Raw genomic sequence first — 21,951 nt, 5'->3', positions numbered from 1 at the left:
GATATAATGTTTAGATTTTCCCCCCACAAAAGTGTTCAATTCACTGTTCAAAGAGCTCTTGGTAATAATTAAAAAAACACCCTAAATAAACAGATTGCTTATTTCCATGTCTTAAAAAAACCCCAAACAAACCTCTTTTAAAGAACAGCACTTGTTTAATATTTACCACTGAATTTATGGGTTTGATAATATAGTCATTTAGACATAGGGTCCTTTGAAATGCATGAAATGTATTTCTAATAGGGCACATTGAGACTTCAGATTCAAATATACTGCTATTATTTTTCTTATAAATGGATTCTAACACCTTTTTTTACCACAAATAACGGACTAAAGTGAAACATATGGATTGCCAGACTATTACAAATCACAGTCACAGTCCAATATACATTTATAAATCAATGAGCTTATGGGCACCACTCTATGCTCAATGGTAGCCAATGCTTATTTTGTGTTGTTACAGATATTTAGAAGCTGAGTGACAGACACTTTATTGGCCTATAGCACTTAGCTATACAGTATGATTCTTCTACATATCAAAACCAAGCCAAAGCACAAAATGGTTGATACAAATGGCGAAGGGAGACAGACAAGGCAAGAATTTATATTAAAATCTACAAACAAGAGAAAGACATTTGCCTGGCAGCTCATCAATCTTGGGGTCTGCTAATAGAGGCCAGTATGAAGGCAGCATGGGAACACATCAGAAGACAGGATTTGAACTTCATAAAAAATACTTAAGGGTGATTATTTTCTCTGCCCCACTCCTGTCCTTTTGTTTTTAATAACATCAAAAGCAATTACACAGCCATCAGAATCAATTTAATATGGAAAAGCATTATCCTGGTCATAGTGAAACATAATAGTTTTATATAAAAATCAAAAGAATCCCCTGTTTTTAATAAAAATGTCTCTTGTCTTTGTTTATTTATCCAAACATGTTCCATTAAGTTGGCGATTTTCTACAATAAGCAAAAGCCTATATAATTTAGGATGCAATCCTATACCTCTTTCCCGGGAATAGACCTCTACCTGGCCAAATTCTAAATGGACAAGTATAGGAAGATTGCACAATCAATCTTCCTTCTAATATTCTCATAATTTGCACAGTGAAAGCAAAATGAATTTGTTTTTATTTTTTGATGCTTAGCAACAGATGAATTAGAAAAATAAAATAGATCAGATACAGATGCACCAACCAAGGTCAAAAAAATCCCCTGTGAAAAATTAACTAGTAGACCACTAAAATTTAGCACAACTTAAATGCATTGAAACCAATTCTTACAAGCTATTCTAACATATGTGGAACACTAAGGTGATCCTATTGTTCTCAATTACTGTGAATCAGGTGGCAAGAAACTGCTTAAACATTGCTTTTGTTTGTTTATGGAATGTATATTTTGTACAGTTAACAGTCTAAACTTGCCTCATACAAATAATAAGGTAGTAAGCTGCACTCTGCATTTTTTGCTGCAACAAGAAAACAAAATATACTTGCAAAAATGGTAAACCATAATCATAAACAGATAAAACAAAACAAAAACAGAGGACAAGACAGATGTTGCCTGTCATTTAGAATAACAATGATAGCACCAGATAAATCTGTCTAGAGACAATACTTTAAGGGGTCCTCTCTGATTCCACCTTCATAGCAAATCTTGAAAGGCCCAGTCAAGTGCACAGAGAACAGCTACTAATATTGACTCTTTTCAGTGTCACTCTCAGAAAGTCTTGAGTGTAGATCACTACTTTCCACGAGGTAAAAAAATTTGCAACGGTACTTTTCCAGCCTATCTCAGTATAGACATGTGGGTGGCTATGTATCTCATCTGCAGATTGCATAATTTTGTATATACAGTGGCGCCTCGCTTAGCGACTGCCTCGTTTAATGATGTATTCGCTTAGTGATGAGGTTTTTGGAGCGATTTTGTGCTCCGTTTAACGATGTTTCCTATGGGGAAATTTTGCATAGCGATGTTTGGGACCTTGCCTCGCTTAGCGATGACAGTTTTAGGTCCCCTGTTTCGCTTAGCGATGTTCCATTTTTGCTATTTTTAAAGTGCCTTAAAAGGTTCAAAAACTGTTTTCCCATAGCGATATTTTTTTGGAACCAATTAACATTGTTAAGCGAGGCACCACTTGTATTAAGAGGGGAATATAAAATCCATAAACAATAGTATTCTCTTCATACAAAAAGATTTTTTTTTAATTCTGACAATTTCAAAAGCAGCTTCTAATATATTATTTGGATCTGTTGTTTATTTTCAAGCAAGGAGAAGAGAATAAGAAGAGCCCTTATGGATCAATCCAAAGGTGTGTGTAGTTCAGCTTCTACTGACAGAGTTGCCAGCCACTGGGGCCTGTCAGGGACAACAGATAGAAAGCTTTAAATTAAGAATTAATGTTTGTGGCTGATTATATCATTAGCCTTATAATCACACAGCTTCACCAACAAGATTCCAGCCACTGAGTGCAATATGCTTTTCCAATTTTACTCCCCAGCAAAAGGTCTTCAGAAACATATTATATTCAACCATTACGCCTAACTGCCACTAACTATTACACAAAAAATATGTTGCTTAAATACTCTCCCATAGCACTCTCTGGGCAGTTTACAATTTCATCATGCTACACATTGCTACTAGGCATTTTTGTTGGAGTGGACAGAAACCTAGGAAGACACATTCTGGTCCATGAACTCCCATAGCAATTTCATAATTTTAACCAGCAATGGAGGGAACTTCAGGGACCAGAATTTATCTTCCTAGGTCTTTTTTTATGCATTTGAGTTTCAAATGGCAATTCAAATGCTTTGGCTGCGGTGGCTAAATAATTAAAACCACAGTTTCAGAATACTACATTGAAAGCCACCTATCCTTGTACTGTCGTTAGAAACCTTTATGGTCCTGGCAGAGCAGTAAAAGTGAACAACTGTATACAAATATCATATAATGGCATTACAGAATCAACTGGAGAAAAAAATACCATAATCTGTAAGTTCAATGCTTATTCACCATCTCGTTACTTAAATTAGTTATGATTCTTTAGCCCACAGTTGTCCAAAGTGTTTAGAAGATTTATTATTACAGAAGAAGTTAGATCAAAATTAAAAACTGATGTCCAAGACTTCCATTTCTATTTCCCTAAACGGGCAGCAGAATGAACAATTCATCTGGGCTAGAATCCTAAAAGGAAGCAAGACCCACTAAATGCAGTGACCAGTGACCTGTTCAATATTTACGTGCATGGACCTGCAACTGTGAAAGCTGTCATGGCAATTTGATGAGCTACAGATCATGTGCTTAGTCATGTGAGATTGCCACTTTGTCAGATGGCTGCAGCAGCTTCTGCATTGGGAGCTGCACATACAGTACATACATACATAGAACTGGATACTGACCCATGGAATTAACATCTGAGAAAACGTGCAATGGACTCCTGCATAATGTATTGTTTGTGTACAAGGGCAAAATAGGGTTATAATTCTTTCTGCAGCTCAGCGATGTCTTGGATTTTCCCTGAGCAAGTTTCAGTTTCTTGAAAATAATAAGTCTATGTTGTGTGCATCGCTGCTCGTAGAATATTCCTAAACAAATGCCATTCCACTCCCGCACTTCAATATAAATTACCCCTTTGTAGCAAATCAACAGAAGCTAGTGGAAATTAGCAAAAAATAAAAAATAAAAAAGGGGGACTGATGAGAAGAAAAATAATTTTAATGAACCATAAGCTTCTTGTTACAAGCAACTGATTTTTGCACTTCAATTACTGCACAGCATGTCCCCTTATTCCAAGATAATGTCATAGGGTGCATTTGAGCCAGATGAGTTTTCACTCTCAGCTGTTCATCAGTGCTGCTCTTCACTTGGTTCCTGTCCCTACCAGGTGTGATAGGTTTCGTTTTATTTGGCAAAAGATCCATGTCATGCCTCATTGGAAAAGTACATTCTGTGGGATAGTTAAGATCTCTACTCTTGAGATGCACTGCATGGGCAGTCTCAGCTTGTACCTATTTAATGAGATCAAGGCTTTTGTGAGGAAAAAAAGAATTTAAAAAGGCAGGAAATGGAGTGGAGCCCCAGGTGTTGCTGAACATGATGAGAGTAACAGTTTGTCAATTTATTTATTTATTTATTTATTTGATTTATATCCCGCCCATCTGGTCTGGTCGACCACTCTGGGCAGCTTCCAATAAGGTGTATACGAAAACATAAGAATTTTACAAAAGGTCCATAACATATACAATAATAAAACAAATAATAAATGAAAGAAAAAATAAAGAATTAAATATTGACAGGAGGGAAGGCCTGAACATACAACCATGTTTTTATTTGACTCTTAAAAGTGCCCCGCGTAGGGGCCGCACGAATAACCAGAGGAAGGTTATTCCAGAGGCGAGGAGCCACCGCCGAGAAGGCCCGGTTTCATGTCCTTTCCTTCCGGGCCTCCCTTGGTGTTAGGCTCTTCAGCCTCACCTCCTGGCTCGTGCGGGTGATCCGAGTAGATCTATGTGGGAGCAGGCGTTCCGCCAAGTATCAGGGTCCTAAAACATTTAGGGCCTTATATGTAAGCATTAATCAATAATTAGCAAACTGAAGGTACCTGACACCAGTGAACAAAGAAAACTTGCAAATATAGAATTCATAACTTTATTATTAACTGTTATTAATAGTAACAGATTTATACAGTTACCACTTTGGATGAAAAAATTATTCTTGTTATCACAATACTGTATTCCAAAGGCTATATAAAACAGCATGTAAAGGAATAGAAGCAAAAGGTATACCAAATGGGATAGAGTAGCAAATGAGATAAGCATAGGGCTAAATGACCATCAGATAACAGGGACATCTTGGGGGAGGGGAATACTTCTTGCCTTGAATGTGTTTGCTTATGCTGCCTGAAAGCCTGTCTGCCTCATTTTAATTCCTCTTCTATTAGTTACTCATTTTAATTTTAGATCTTAGCTCATCTGAAAACTCTTTATCAGCCACCCTACTTTCTTTAGCTGTTTCCTAGTTTTCGTCCTCCTGGATAAGAACTGTTTATGATTATGTCTTCAGTAACTGATCTTAGAAGAAACTCCCATCTATTGAACTGCCATCTCTGGAATATTATGGTAATGAAATTCCATCCAATTGTTCCTTAAATGTAGTGAAATAAGCTTTTTTAAAATAGAGTGTATCTTTTAAATGTTTTAAACATGTTTTAAAAATTGATTTTAATATTGACATATGATTAATTGTTTTAAACTTGTTTAAAGCTGCTGATTTTTGTAGTTTTAATTTTTGTGAGCCTTATGTGGAGAAAGACAGCATCTCTCTCTCTCTCTCTCTCTCACACACACACACACACACACACAGAGAGAGAGAGAGAGAGAGAGAGAGAGAGAGAGAGAGAGGAGAGAGAGAGTGTATAACAAATCCAAAGAGGGTGTGGGCATTTCTGCCTAAAAGCTCCCACTTTTTTAACGTTGTTGACCAGTTCTTCCCTCTTAGCAAGGAACAGATGCAGGACTGCTAATCCTCTTGTTTCTTCTTCAGCCCTATAGAATATGAAATTGTCAGCAAGACAAGGAAGGAATCTGTTGGACCTTACATTCTTGGCAGAGGTGGATTTCTGGTAAATATCAGGATGGCTGAAATCTCCCATTACTGCAATACAGTAGAACTCCCGTATTTGCAGGATTGATGTCTGCAGTTTATTTGCGATTTGCTGCAGCCCTGCATACAACACACAAAGCTGTCCCATTGTGCCTTCTGTCCCACCCCTTGTAAATTGTTTACAGGGTTTCTTTGTATCTGCAGTTTCAGGCATCCACAATAGATTGTGGAACCAATCCCCTGCAGATACAGGGGTCCTACTGTATATCTTCTCCGTGAACAAACTGATAATCTGATCTAAGATGGCATCATCTTACCTGCTCCCAAGCAATGTCACTATTGTTTGTTTCTCTTCTGAGTTTTATACAAACTGGGAAATGATTTGGGCCATTTTGGTTTTCCCCAATTGTTTTCTGGCATTAGTCCATAAAACCCCTATAGAGCCCATAAAAACTGTCTCCCCCACAGCAGAAACAAGGCAACAGAGAAACAGTCTAGTCTGGCAGTTCCCAACCTTGGGTCCCCAGATGCTCTTGAACTAAAATCCCAAGAAGCCTTCACTGCTAGCTGTGCTGGCCAGGACTTCAGGTAGTTGTAGTCCAAGAACATCTGGGGACCCAAGGTTGGGAACTGCTGATCTAGTCCAAAAGCAAGTAACAGTACAATGGACAACAACCAGCACCAAACAAAACAGTCCCAAAAACACTTCCAAACCAAACATCTCTGAAAAAGTAAATGCACCATGAATTAACCAAATAGCGATTTTAGCAAAACAAAACACACACACAAAGAGAGAGAACACCAAAACCCAAGAAGAACACACAAGTAAATAAAGCCAAAAAAATACAATCAAAGTCCTCCCCAAACCAAAATGACTAGAATATGTAGAGGCACTACATGAAAAATATCCTGGTAATTTGAAACACACAGGATTTTTTAAAATACAATTTACTTCTACTAGAGAAGGGGGCTGATGTGCTAATGAGGTCAGAGGAGACATGGTGTTTTTAAAGTGTTTCCTTGTTGTCATCCTGAACATATACACACCACTCCTTCTGAAAGTAGTATTTGTGTTGAAGCAGACATTTCTATTTGAGTACTTAGCATGCAAAGATTCCATTAACATTACAAGTTACTTGGTCTTGATTTTCTTTTGCATTCGTCACCTGGCTTATGTTTTTACACAGCAGAATGAGCTCTTGGTTCAGAAGGCAAATGGGATCTGTACATGAGGATCCAGGATGCAATTAGAAGTATATAACTTTATCCATTTATTTTATTTGGTCACTGATTCTAACAGAAGAGAGGGTGCTTTGACTGTGACTATTATTGAGTGATCTTGATTAAAAGAAGTTAGTTAATGAGGGTCCAATGTTTTTGTCATCTTTAATTTTTTGTTTTGGCCTGATATGCTAGCACAGACTAACATGGCTACCTATTCTAAAACTCCAAATATGGAGGGTCCAAATGCATATATATACAGGTATATGCTTCCTCTCACCGTGCCATAATATTCCCAATACAGTACACAGAACAGAGCATAGGTTGTTTTTACTGTATGCAGAAAACAGCCTGATAACAACAACAACAACAACAACAACAACAACAACAACAACAACAACAACAACAACAACAACAACAGCTGGGGTACTTATTCCTTCTATGTTAGATAAAATATGTTTATATTAACATAACAAAAGAGGTATGTTGTATCTCTGATGGTGATAACTCAAAGCTTGTGTCTGCAAGCAGTGACTGTGCATTTTCAGTTTCTAGGGCACAAATCCAGGAGTGATTTCATTCACAGCTCAGCTGCTTCAGATACAGGGGAAGTCTGCACTAAGAGTATGTAAAAGAAATACAAGTATACTCCCTGAGGATCAATAATACAGTAAACACAAAACTTCAAGAAATTATTCATTGCTATTTATCACTGAAACTCTACAGACTGCCCAGGTTCAAGGAAACGTTTGTTAGCTTTTTACATGCTGCCAGGAAATGAAGACAGCACCGGCCAGAATACAAATGTGTACATCCTTGCCGGTGTACAGTCCCTACTTGTCTACAGCACATCCTCCTTCTCTCCCTCCACTAGCTCTCAGTGCCACCTGAAACGGCTCTGGAAGCAGATACTGAAGGCAAGCAGGGGCTCCACTTGAATCCTCTGAGAGCTTTCCTCTGTTAGCAGATTTGACTGGCCGTATTAACTAAGAACAAGAGCTGTACAATTCTCAGTTCAAACAAGAACCGTCTCTCTCAGATATTAGATCAAATTATAATTCCTACTGCTGTTTCTTAACAAGTAACTAGAAAAGCCATGGGAACAATTTAACTCTAAATAACATCTTTCTGTAGCTGGGCAATCTGACAAAAAAAAAAGCCACGCTTAAACTGTCATTAACATCCTGAAATGTGATCAGAATGTTGGACAGAAGTTAGATATGGGTTCTAGTCCAAAAAAATCTATGAATTTTGTCAGGTAGCCAGTTACTGTCCCTGATATGACCCTAACATATAATGTGAAAATAAGGGTAGGAGCAAGAGATAAATCACTTGTGCTGCCTTGAGCTCACAGGAGGCAAGTAGTATATAAACATTATAAAATACAATAAATGATTAGTTGCAGCTGTAGTTGGCAAAATCCCAAGTCAATTGGCTTGACCTTCTGATCTGAATCTCCATACATGACACGACAGTATACTAGCAAAAGCAATGTTGAAGTAGATTGCCTTCTTAGACCATCACACTCTGAAAACTCCATTCCATAGGGCAAGACACACATAATTGTAGCCCTAAATATCACAACCCTCTTTGCCTGACTTCCAGCAAGAAACACATTGCTCCACAGCCTCATGCGTCAATGCTGCACTATGAAAACATCACCGGCAAAGTATTAACTGCACTCTTAAAATAACTGAAGATGCTGATTGTGTACACTGGTTCAGCACGTACCTAATGCTATATGCTCTTCAGGGTATTATGCAACATTTCCTATAGGTCAGAAGAAAAAACCAAGCAACTCAGAACCAACTACCAGTGCAGGCATCCAGAACAATCTGTCATTTCATTTGAAAACATGAGGACAGATGAGATTCAGAACATTGTTAAAATCAATCTTCACAGAACTGCAGAACTGTCCATATGTTCAGTGATTCTTCCATATGTGCAGTCTGTATGCTGGTATTCAAGAGTCACTCAAGAAGCATGGAGTTATTAAGATCATCAATCTGTATTATGTACTAATTAAAACAAAGTACAGGATGTGTATGGAAATATCAAAGATATTGGAGAGAACCTCATGCCTGAAATAAGTAGCAAGAGAGAAAGTGCTGAGTTGCAGATGCCACTTTATGTGCCACCAGACTGGAGGCAAAAAGCTGCAATGTGAGAACAGCTCTAGTAGTGATGTTGGACAGATTCTAGATAAGCTATGTCTGTGAAATATGAAATTGCATTGAAAACAATACAGTGGTGCCTTGCATAACGCGTGCACCGTCTAACGACAAATCCGCATAGCGATCTAATTTTTTAGATCGCTAATGCAATCGCATTGCGATGTTTTAATCGGTAAAACATCGCATTGCGATGATCGGTAAGCATTTCACTTACCAATCTTCGCATTGCGATGTTTTTTTAAACAGCTGATCGGCGGTTCCAAAATGGCCACTGGGTGCCTAAAATGGTTGCCGCAAGTGTTTTCGCGTCCTGCCCTCACTTACCGAGGGTGTGAAAATGGCGACGCTATGGAGGAACTTCACTCAACGGTGAGTTTGGGAGCCATAGGAACGCATTAAACAAAGTTTAATGCGTTCCTATGGCTTTTTCCATTCTGTTTAGCAATGTTTCTGCATAGCGACGATTAATCCGGAACGGATTAACGTCGCTATGCGGGGCACCACTGTAATGTTATTCCCTAGCACCATTCATAACCTCTTTCATCCAAGTGTGAATTCCTGGCCTTCCTAACCTCCCTTGATTTGCTCTACCTTTGCATCAACTTTATTCATTTGTGTGTGTGAAAGCAGAAGAATTTTATCCCAAACTGTACATGGTGATCTTTAAAGTCCATCATATATTTACTCACAAAGAGAACTGTTGGCTTGAGAATATTCACTGAAGCTAACCAGTAGAGTGCCGCAATTAAATGTGTAGAGAAAAAGCTATACCTTCTGTTCAACAGAACAGTACAATTTATTTTTTATACAGCACTATGTATTACAGGTGCTACTACAGTATGAATGAATGTAGTGGAACCATTATCTCACAAACCAGGAACCAGTTCAACATATATAAATTGTTGCTAGATTTAACCATCCTATTGAGGCATTTTGGCACAGTGGAAGTCTGTAATCAAGTAGCTATCATGTAAGATATTTTATCTTAATCAGACAGTAATTTAAAATAGCTGTTTTATATTCAACTACAGTGGTGCCTCACTTAGCGATTGCCTCGTTTAACGATGTATTCGCTTAGCAATGAGGTTTCTGGAGCGATTTTGCGCTCCGTTTAATGATGTTCCCTATGGGGAAATTTTGCATAGCGATGTTTGGGACCTTGCCTCGCTTAGCGATGACAGTTTTAGGTCCCCTGTTTCGCTTAGCGATGTTCCATTTTTGCTATTTTTAAAGTGCCTTAAAAGGTTCAAAAACTGTTTTAAATGCTTGGATTCGTTAGAGCACCTTCTAAATCGTTTGCAAACTTAATTTGGCTTTGTTCTGACTCGTCCTTAATTTTTGGTGAATTTTTTCCCCCATTGAAATGCATTGAACCCGATTTTGACAGCTGTCAAAATCGGGTTAAATGCATTTCAATGGGGGGGGGGTAAATTCACCAAAAATTAACGAAGAGTCAGAACAAAGCCAAATTAGGTTTGCACACGTTTTAGAAGGTGCACTGATTCCAAGCATTTAAAACCGTTTTTGAACCTTTTAAGACACACACGACAATCCGTTCCCATTGGAATGGATTAACTGGTTTTCAATGCATCTATATGGGAAAACGTGTTTCGCTTAGCGATGTTTTCCCATAGCAATGTTTTTTTTAACCAATTAACATCGTTAAGCGAGGCACCATTGTACAAGGATCTTGTTATGCTGGCTATAACTACTAAATTGCAGTTGGAATTCAGCCAATAAATCTTACTGGAACATATAAGGGAATTTACAAGTTCACTCAAACAACAGTGCATCACTTCAGCTCTACATTCCTATCCCTATGTGAATGCCCCACATTAAAGCAAATTGAGATTTTATAAGATTAAAGGGTTATGTAGACCAGGGGTCCCCAACCCCTGGTCCGTGCCTTGATGCTGGTCCATGGCCTGGGCCAGACTGGGCTGCGGAGACAAACCTTCCACCCACCCGCACACACTCCCGCCTTCACACATGTGCATGAGTGCTCGAGCACTCCTGATTCCTTCACGAGTGCACCCATGCGAGCGAGCGCCTGCTCCTTCGCACATGCACATGAGCGCAGGGGGTGCCTTCCCCAATCAGTCCATGGAGTTAAAAAGGTTGGGGACCACTGATGTAGACCACTGGTTCTTTGATACTGAACTAAGCAGACCAAGACAGTCTGAAGAGTCCACATGAAAAGAGAAGTCAATTAGTAAACCTTACCTGGGATATAAATGCAAATTAAGGGTGGGTAATTATGGCCTTTTGGATGTTGTTGGGTTTATAACATTCATGGTGTACCATTATGAGAGCTGTAGTACCATACCATCTGGAGGGCCACACCTGCCCACTTGCAAGAAAGGGGTCAGGGAGGCCATACATAGGCAAACAGAAAATCAGGGGTAGAGGCCTTTGATATCTGTCTGCTATTTATCATGCTGCCCTTTCATCCCTCCCCAAAAAGATCAGGATCATACCCACCAGAAAGTCCACTGTTAACTGACTGTTAACAACCCATGACAATGGGTGGAGAAGGATTGCTGAGGTGGGATTTTCATTCACCCCCCCCCCCATTCTTGGTCCATCTAAGGAGCCTATTCAGACCAGAGGGAAGTGAAACCATCATGGAGGATATATCAGGGGTCTCCTACCAACTCTCCTCAGACTGAGGAAGTTACAGTGGTGTCTCGATTTACAAACATCCCGATTTACAACCATTTCGAGTTATGACCACCTCCAGCCACAAAATTTTGCTTTGACTTGCGGCTGGAGCTTCGAGTTACGACTGGAAAAAAGGTGGGGGGGAAAAGGAGGGAAATTCAAATGTACTAACTGTTGTCGGTGCTTCTTTGTAGCTCTTTCGCCGCAATGGTTAGAGAGAGTGCGTTGGAGCTGGCTTTAGACTGCCTGGTGCTGCTTTCTGCTTCTGAGTAAGTACGGGGGTTTGCAGGGTGCGTTTGGGCTGGGGGAGATTATGTTTCTGTGCTGTGTGGTTTATTTTTGTTTGTTTTTTTCCAGCCCAGCGTGTTCCGATGGAGCTTGCCATGTTGGGTTTTTTTTTGTTTTTTTTTTTTCAGCCCCAGGCATTCCAATGGGGCTTGCTGTGTTTGTTTGGCGATTTTTTTTACGGCCCCAGTGCGTTCCGATGGGACTTGCTGTGTTGCTGTTTTTGGCTATTTTTTTTTCAGCCTTGCCGCGTTCCAATGGGGCTTGCATTGGTTGTTTTTTTTAATTTTTCCCTCGGCCTCGACACATTCCAATGGAGCTTGCATTGTTTTTGGGGGGGGTTGGTGATTTCCCCCCCTGGCCCTGATGTGTTCCAATGGGGCTTGCTTTTTTTTGTGATTCGTTTTTCCGGCTGGAATGGATTAATCGCGTTCCAATGCATTCCTATGGGAAATGGTGCTTTGACTTGCAACCATTTCGAGTTACAACCATCATTCCTGAACGGATTAAGTTCGTTAGTCGAGGCACCACTGTACTTGGATGAGTAGTGAACTGTTTCAGCCTCTTAAGAAAGGAGTCCAGTTGCCATGACTGAACTTCCAGCTGCCCACGTCTGATGCAAAAGAAACATGAATAATCTTCATTTTACTCCAGTGTACCCTAAGCATGTCTGAAATCTGGTTAAGGCCAGTATCCCATTCAATATTTACAAGAGTATGGAGCTACAATTCCATAAACTAGTGTGAAGTTCTGATGAGGAATGTCAGTCATATCCAACCTGGCTTAGGGCTGGCACCTTGTCAAAGTGCTGCAGCCACACACATACATACTGAACAGATAAGGCTTTAACGCTAATGGAAATGTTTCTGAACTGAAGAATGAAATGTTTTACTATTATGGAATTATTATAATGTTATATTTATTATTATAAATTAATATAAGATTGTATTTAATTCTACATATATAGGACCAATATTTCACTGGAGATAAGGACCATGCGCTGAATTTTTTAAAAAAATGAAAAGCCCCTCTAAATTTCCAGTTGCCTTATTCTTGAGCTAAGATAAGAAGCCACAAAAATCCAATATGCCATAAGCATTTTGACACAAAAACCTTTGAAATCAATGCCAGCCCATTCCCAGCTGTCCCAAGCTTGTTTTACAGCATTCTGCTATTTAATAAATTTTTACTACTTAAGAAATAGATCTATAAAGTGTTAACTGGCAATCTGGGGAAGAGATAGAAGACAATGTGGAATGGTCTGGTATGAGTTACTTTGTGGTCATCATACAATGTAAGAGGAATGGTGCTCCCAGCTGACCCTGATCTGTGCCCAAGCTGGACCTTTTTGGTCTAGTGGTAGGGTTCTAATTTCAGTAGGGGCTGGAGTAACTCCCTGAAGGACAGATGGTTTGCTTTAAGGGAGATCGCTCCTGGCAAAGTGAACTTTTCCAATTTGATTTAGTTTAAATGTAACCTGCTTCTTAAGACTTTAAAGAAAAGTCAACAACATAAAAGCCACAAGCTCACTCAAAATATTTAAAATAATATTTAAAACAGAATTGTAACATTAAGGACAAAGAATTTACATAATACAATTACTTATTTGAAATTGGAAAAACTCAACAAGTATGCATCCCTTTATTTATACAATGCATTTCTAGGGGTTCAGAGCTGTATAATGTAGGCTGCAATCTTATGCTCATTTATTTGGAAGCAACCTTAACTGAACCTAGTAAGCCTTGCATCTAAACAAATATACTTAACTCTATCCACATCATCATAAAATATGACCAGGTAGCTCTGGTTTCTGATTATTATTGTCTATTTAATTAGGAGACCTAATTTAAAGTAATAGATGAATCAAGTCCAAAAGATCAATATCAATGCTACCTATATAGAATATACTTAAAAATAAACTTGATTTTAAATTATTTTTTAAACCCTGGAATGCTTAAATATTCACAGAATTTAAAAAAACAATATTTTGGTTAAATATTATGTGTTTGCTACTGAAGAAACAAAATGCACTATATAGGGTTGTTTTAGTTGCTTTCAAAATAATGTTTCCAAAATGTGTAATGTGGACTTTCTAAAAATAAAACCAGATTATTAAACTGAGTTTCTCTGAGTAGCAGTTTAAATCATGATGTAAATCACAATGTAGACCACAGTTTAAATCAATTTGATTTAAATAAAATCCACCCTGCCAAGAAGCTGTGTGTCCCATGGCAGAGAGAGATTTCCTCAGACTTGGCTCAAGGTTCCTCATAAAATGTCATACAGCCCTGACTTCTGGAAAACAGAGGAAGCACCAAGGAACGTGTCAGACCCTCTCCTGAACCCCAGTGAAGCTCATGCAACAATTTCTGATCTTTACATGAAACAACAAGCTTGGTGTGCTTCTTTGATTTAAGCGACAGATGAATTTACCTTGTTATTTCTTGTGTCTGTACATGTGTCTCATTCAGTCTTTGGCAACACCTGAACATTCAGTATGAACCTCACTTGACAAAACATTACTACACAGTGTTGTCACAGGATATCTTTCATTTAGGCTAGTTTATGTCACAGTACTTCCTCTGAATATCTGCATTAACACTTGTGAAGCATTCCATCTTTGGCATCTTGTAAAAATCAAGCATACTGTTGTCCTGTAGCAAATGAAATAACTTCTTTGTTTACCAGCACTGCATAGTACAGTCCTTTTATATGGTGGTAATATGATGTCACAATTATTTAGTACCTATGACAGGAAACATTGTAACATTTGTGGCTATATAGGCTGCCTATGATTACTACCAGGGTGGATAAAAATCAATGATTTTTAAAAATCAAAGAGATCTAAATGACAATTCTAATTTTAAAAATTGAATTTTAAAATTTAAATTGTCAAAAAATCTGTTTTTTTAAAATTTAAACTGCGATTTAGATCATGATTTAAATCAAATCCACCTTGGCTTATCACAGATTGGAAGAAAATGTGATGGGAAGCATGGATGAAATAAAATGGTAGCACACAAACAGAAATGTTGCTGAGGTATGTATCAAATGGACCCTGTACAATTTTCTGCTACCAGTAACTAAATATAGCATATACTAGTAACATTACATTATCTGAATTTTTCTTCATTCTATTCCCTCAAAAGATACAGTACTTATGCATGTATACTTGTTTATTATTTTCTTACACTGACCTGAAACATGCCACAATTAATGAGTCAAAGAGGTTAACCTATTAATGTAGAAGTCACACCCAAAAGTAGCTTGGATGTCCTGTGCTCTTTTCATAATGCTAGTTATTATTTGTTTAAGGGCAGAAAATCTTCAGTATAATCAATCATAACAACTGAGGGAAACAATGTGATTTAATACAGCAAACTCTGTATTAAATATTCACTGTAATGACTTGTAGCAGCCTAGTACAGAAGATTGCAAAAAACAACTGTAGCAAAAAAGGTACCCATTTTCAATGTTATTGATCTTGGATGTTCCACAGAATTCTCTATTATTTTTAAAAAGGAGGAGAGGGGAAGAGCTGCCTTGGGTCCTTTTGGGGAGAAAGATGGGACAGAAATAAAACAAATAAATTAAAAGCAAAAACTAGAAATACATAATCCATCCTATGAAATATCAATGACTATACATATTCCAAGAAAGCACATCTATATAAGCTAGTATAAATATATATTATATGATCCACAAAACATATATTGCTGAGGTTATCAGTTCTTTAGATTTCTGTCCAGACTGCTCCTAGTAGGAAATAAATCCAAGTGAATATAGTGAAATCCTCTGAGTAGATGTGTATAGCATTGTGTCTATGTGTGTTCATGCCAGAACTGACTTATGGTGACCCTAATAAGGCTTTCAAGGTAAGTGAGATATTTAAGGAGTTGTCTTACCAGTTCTACTCCAGTGAGTTTCCAGGGCCATGTAGGGATTTGAACCCTATTCTCCAAAGACCTAATTCGTTACTCTATCCACCACACCACACTGTGAATCCCATGTAAAGCATTAGGGTGCCAATATTTTCTGCAATGCCCACAAAATGGTATCTTGGAAGTTGCACGTTATGGCCAACATAACCCATCCTGAACAATTACTGACTAGCAGATACACCCAATTTCACAACGGTTAGAAATCCCTGGATTTCCTGCCACCACTGTGATGCCCCCCCATCATTTCACTCACAGACCCACAAGGTCTTTGTCTCCCTCACCCATCCACCTATCTTAGTGGTCCTTTTTTTCCATAGACCCAGGCACACTTTTTTCCCTAAGTGATCTGTGTATTTTGTTGTACATGTATGACTTAAATGAGCTCTAGAAACACAAAACTTCAGCTTGGAAATCATCTCCCTTTCTCTCTCTTCTGGAGTTAGACAGCTGTAAAGAGCTTTAACAATATTCCACATATGCAGATTTTCCCCATTAATGGCTATATACTGGTTCTTGCATATGTTAAGGAATAACATGATACTCAAAGGTTTGTAGTGCCTTTGATTTCTAATATAAAATGAGTATATTTACTCAGAAACAGGTCACTAGACTGACTCTCTTGTGAGCGCGTAAAGGCTGCAGCGTTTAATACCATCCCTATGCTTGTTTGTAAGTTCCATTAAATTCAACAGGATTTACTGGAAATACATTTCACTGAGCTAAATTAAGCTCACTCCTAGATATATATGCACATGACTGAAGTTGTACAGAGCTATCCTATATATGTTTATTCCGATGTCCCAAGGAATCCAGCATGACTGATTCTTAAATAAATGTGTACAACAGCAACTACCTTATAGGACAATACTGAACTTGCTGACTTCAAAGGAAGTCCCCCTTGTAGGATTTGTGATATTTGTACACATGATGTAACAGCTCAAAATTCCTCCATTCTTCATTTTAAAAAGATAATATATAATTTGCAAATGTAATACTTGTAGATGACTCTTATGTTAATACTTCCTGTAATTTTGCTCGTATGAGTGATGTGAAATTTTTGGATAACATGCATGCCATGATGCTAAATACATGAGCCAGTCTCCTACAGCTAATCATCCTAGGAGTAGACACAGTGGATCAACTGTTGAACAGTAAGTCAAGACTGATGCAAATTCCACTGAGTAAATTAGTTTACTTTGGTTAGGATTAGACATAGGATACTGGTGATGGAAATAGATTCTTTCAATGTACTAACTAAGATTCGGACAAGAGTTCATTTCAGATTTATGCACACACAAAACAATACCCTCCCATGTAAATTCAAGAGTAAATTCAAATGCTGCTGCTGTTAAAATAAATGAAAAATACCAGATGCACAATCTCTTCTGCATCCCTAAGTGACTTACCTGGACTATGACTAGCATTTTTAAAAGAAACACTCTACCAGACTACATTAAAAGATTCCAGGCTGCAACCCTATAGACACTTACTTGGAGATATATCTTGATAAACTCAGTAGATCTTACTTCTGGGTATACATTTAGGATGAGAGTATAAACTGCCATTCAAGAGTGGGAGCTCATCAATAGCTAGCTTCTCAAGAAAAACATTCTAACCCATATCCTGAAAAAATAAGCAAATGTTGACAATAAAGCAAGGAATCATTTACTCTTAATAAAATATATACACACAATTGCTTAGGTTTTCAGAATATACTTCATTTTGTTTATATTTCTTCTGGAAACAAGACACAAATAAAAGGGCTTGGCTACATGGGTTCTTTTGGATCAGGCTGGTGTGGGCTAAATAGAATCACTTGGGATTGAGTAGAAGTTTGGCATGCCATTTGATGTGATTCTTGCATCCAAATGACATACTAGACCTCATGACCCTATATTTGGTCTGCCTGCTTCAGCTGCCAATTTGCCATATTGTGAAATGACTTAAGAAGAGAGTCACTTTGGAATATTGGCAAATTAAGCACTTCCTCAGCTCAATGGAGGAGCAGAAGAATTTTTGTATATATATTAGGGCACCGTAGATACACTGCACTGCTTATAAAAATATTAAAATATTGAAACCTTCCTCTCAAAAGTGGAAGGCAACATGAGGGGGCAACGAGGGGCCCTTTCCCCTTTTCTCTTGCTTGTCCTAAAGGTCTGGTCAAGAATGTACTAGCAGCTGAATCAATTACCAACTAGCTCCTTCCAGGTAGGAGTAGAGGAAGTGTTTAACATGCCAGTATCTTGAAATGGCTCTCTTCTTAAAACTTTTCACAATATGGCAAATGTGCCAAGGAGCGGTTCACTTTGATTCATTTCCAGCGATCATACACTTTGGAAATGAACCAAAATGGAGTGATCCTACCCACGTCAAAAAGGAGGAGCCCTTGACAGGGGCTCAGAAAGGTACAGATAAGAAAGTTCTAGGTATGGGCTAGTTCGCTCCAACAATTATGCCATGTGATCATTGGAAAAAGGAACAAACCAACCTATCCAAATAGCAGACCAAACAACAGGCAAAATTCCCACCTGATTGCACACTAGTGACATGTTACATTAGAACAAGTGCAAGTTCAATGTCTTTGTCAGAATGGGAATGTTGAGTAGGAGCAAGAAGTGAACACAGGTTTGGGTCCAGAAGGTAGCTTCTTTCCATTGAAGGTACAAGGATCCAGCACAGGAAGCCAGTAGAGGAAAATCTTTGCAATTCTCCTATCTTCAAGCAAGCTTTATGGCACACTTCTCTAAGGGTTCTCTAGGTTCCCAAATCAGCTTTTTACAAAGTACAAGGAACTATATGTAAAAAGGAGACCAGTGAAGATCCCATCTCTTTCCTCCAGGACAAGTGAGATTCTGCCCTGGATCCAACTGACTGAGTTTTGTTCATTTAATTTTTAAGTTCTGCTCACACAATTTAATATCAGCACAAAATGCTCCTGAAAAGACATGCAAAAGCTACTATGTTCAATATATAGCTCTAATAAATTTAAAAAGTTGTGAATTTGCTCTTTTTAAAAGAAACCACGGGAAGGAGATAGCAGAAAGATCAAGAGAAGAAATATCCAACTTCCCATTCTGGTATCTGTGAACACTGGAAAGAAATAAGATACAGTATGTATATTGCCATCAAAAAGTTCTGCATTAATTTTTGGTTATTACTGAGTTAAAAATTTCAAAAGCAGAATAAGCTGAGGCAAAAATATTGTATGCGTAGGGTGGTCATCTCTGGCTTAACAAGGTAATAAGAAAAGAGGAATGTCAGACAGTGATGTCACTGCATACAGAAACAAAGGAAGCTGTCCACCCACTGAGAAACTAGAGCTCCCTTTTCTGCAGCTTGAATGAAAAGGATCCTGTTGGAGACCACTACTCAGAACACTTACAATTAAATTGCTTCCGTAATTGATTAGGTGCAAAGCTAGGCATGGTCACTTGGAAGTGAACTTAGTTGAAATTAAAAGCTTCCTTCTGAATAAAAACAATTGGTTTCTATGAATTTTTTTCAATCTGAATGCGATTTATTTTTTAAAAGATTAATACCGTAGACAGAAATACGGTTTTCTAAACTATTCTTGTAAAATGAGCATTTCTAGTCTTTTGCCTTTTAATAAGGAAATGCAATTTACAAATACATAAACTCTCTTGCATTTTCAGCTTTGAAAACCAAGCAGAAAAAGGCGGAAAGAAACAAAGAAAGTCTCCCCCCTCAGGTTGAAGCAAGAGGTTCAGCTAAGAGGTTTGGCCAGTTGTCAAATTTCAAACCCCAGTGGTGGAATAAGCACTTGGGGCAGGGGAAGGGGAGTTATGAGGAAGGAGAGGCCCTTCCTTTAGGACACTTCACTGCTGAGGTAAAAGTATTTCGGTTAATACCCATTACAAGCATTTCCGAAATACACATAATAGGTTGCTTTTATCTTAAAAACAAAACAAAATCATCCACACAGGAATCTGCATCTGCACAAACACCGACGCAAACCCCTCACCACCACCATTTTCCTTCCCTTGCATTCTTCCCGCTCATCCTTTCCACCCCCTTATTCTCGCCACCCCCACGGGTCGATCAACCTGGCAAGGCGCGCACCCAACTCCGTTCCCACGACCCCCACCTTTCTCTTCTCCCACTCCCGTTTTCCACCAGTGTATCTCTCTTCCCCCCCCCCCCCGCTCTTGCCAGCCCCATCCCCAAACACGATGTTTTCCTTCGGTCTCCAGCAGTACCTGATATGGCGGCGGCGGCTCCTGATCCGGCTCAGTCCCATCCCCATAGCTGGCCCTGTCCGACTGGGACTCGTGCAGCAGGGAGATGTCATCCGAGGTGGGGGACTTCAGGCAATTCCCCATCTTCCCCAGAGGGAAGTGGGGGGGTCCCTCCCTTCTCAGAGACACAATGGCAGCTCCAGGCGACAACGGCTGTATCCCTCTGGCCTCTCGTGGGCAGCACCGCCAGCAGGAGCCCGGCGCAGGAAGTTCATGCCAGCTTCCGAGCAGGCATAAGCCGCTTAGCCCCTACCACCGTTGCCCCAAGGACCCGCTGTGCCTCTCGCTCTCCCTCCCCGCGTCTCTCCCAAGACAGCCACATGAGCAGCTCCGGCGGAACAAAGGCGGCGAGACTGAAGGAGAGAGGCTTCCGCCCTTTCGCCCGCCTTCAGGGCCTCCGCCAGAGGCTTCAGAATCGCCCAGGGAACGAAAGAGAAGGGGGGAGGCGGCGTAGCTCCCAGGTACGGACCCACGACCCGTCCCCCTCCTCCTTCAGCCTCAAGAGCTTGTTCTTCTTCCTGGTCACCAGCCTTCTGCGCATCGAGCTTTCGCAAGCAGGCCGCTGCGTAGCTCCTCCTCCTTTGTCTCCTCCCTTTACGTTGATGCTCGTTAGGCTGAACAACAGGCCCGACTTTTCTCACCGCTTGTTTTGCACCAGAGTCGCGTTAGAGCCAAAGAAAGAGAGCTGCTTCTCCTTCCTGGGCTAATGGAGTCCACCTCCTCGTGATATATATATATATGTGCAAACCAGAAATGGTTGCCTTTAGATTAAAATTTTCTGATTTATGACTTTAAGATGTGTGGGTTAATTCAGAACAATATTTGTCTTAATATGTATTCTAAATCTATATGTATTTAACCAGAAGACTTAATGGCAACAGAACCTAACCGTGCAGGTTAAGATCACATAAAGTGGACATACACAGTATAAATATCACATAAAGTGGACATACACAGTTACTTGGTGGCAAGTCCCAGTGAACACAAATGAATAATTTGAGATGATTATTTTATGCTGCCGGCCAGAGGAACTAACAATGAATGTGGCACCTTTACAAATACCTCTTTAAAAAATACGGACAGAACAAAATTGATTCTCTTATTCCAAAGATCTGCACTGGTGAAGGTGATTTCTATGGCTCCCAATGAATCACACTTCACAGCACTAGGGACTATAATTCAGCCTTTATCCACAAACGCACATTTCGATCTGACTCCACATCACTCAGGGCCACAAAAAACAATAGAATACTGAGAAAGCTTTTGAAAACAAATGTATCACATTCAAAACAAACAAGTCCTATTTGTCACAAACCTTTGTGGATGGTATAAAGAAGGGGATTGCACGTCATGAAAGCTTTTGCCAAGAGTGCAATTCTACAGTAGGAAAAAGACAGGTTGGCCCACTGTGATTAGCACCATTGGAAATCAGGTTTCCCTGAGGAAAATTCATTACAGCTGTCCAAATCGGCAGGAGCCCCCAGACTCAAAAGAGCAAAAGCTGCCTTAACAAGGTGCTAACAAGTGCTGATTGGCATTTTAATCTTCTTTAAAAATTGTCTCCTACATGTTCTGGCAAAAGGTCTGCTACAGTGCTGAGGTGGAATCTTAAAAAACAGTTTGGGGACAAGGCTCCTTGGTTGAGGGGAAGTGACAACCCCTCCACATACACTCCTTTGCAAGAGATCAATTGATTACACTAGCAGAAGCTGACAAAAGCAATGTCAGATTTAGCACAATAAATTTAAACCACCCTAGGTCCAGATGGTTGTTAATATTGTTGTGAGTTTTCTTATTAACCCTTTTT

The 21,951-nt window shown here is 39.3% G+C and overlaps 1 protein-coding gene across 2 annotated transcripts in view; it reads right to left on the bottom strand.

Moving 5' to 3' along the window:
• Positions 1-20,789, bottom strand: part of RNF11 (ring finger protein 11) — a 44,718-nt gene extending 23,929 nt beyond the window's left edge. The window contains exon 1 of one of the 2 annotated variants that reach the window (XM_020788113.3): positions 20,106-20,789. In XM_020788113.3, coding sequence (XP_020643772.1) covers positions 20,106-20,228 — 123 coding nt within the window. In that variant the 5' untranslated portion in view covers positions 20,229-20,789. Of the gene's footprint in view, positions 1-17,375; positions 20,035-20,105 lie in introns of those variants that run through there. The other variant, XM_020788114.3, reaches the window with a different exon arrangement.
• Between the last annotated feature and the right edge of the window lie 1,162 nt (positions 20,790-21,951).

This window comes from Pogona vitticeps, chromosome 4, assembly GCF_051106095.1.
Source record: "Pogona vitticeps strain Pit_001003342236 chromosome 4, PviZW2.1, whole genome shotgun sequence".
Lineage (NCBI taxonomy): Eukaryota > Metazoa > Chordata > Lepidosauria > Squamata > Agamidae > Pogona > Pogona vitticeps.
This window is presented reverse-complemented; position numbering and strand designations above follow the sequence as displayed.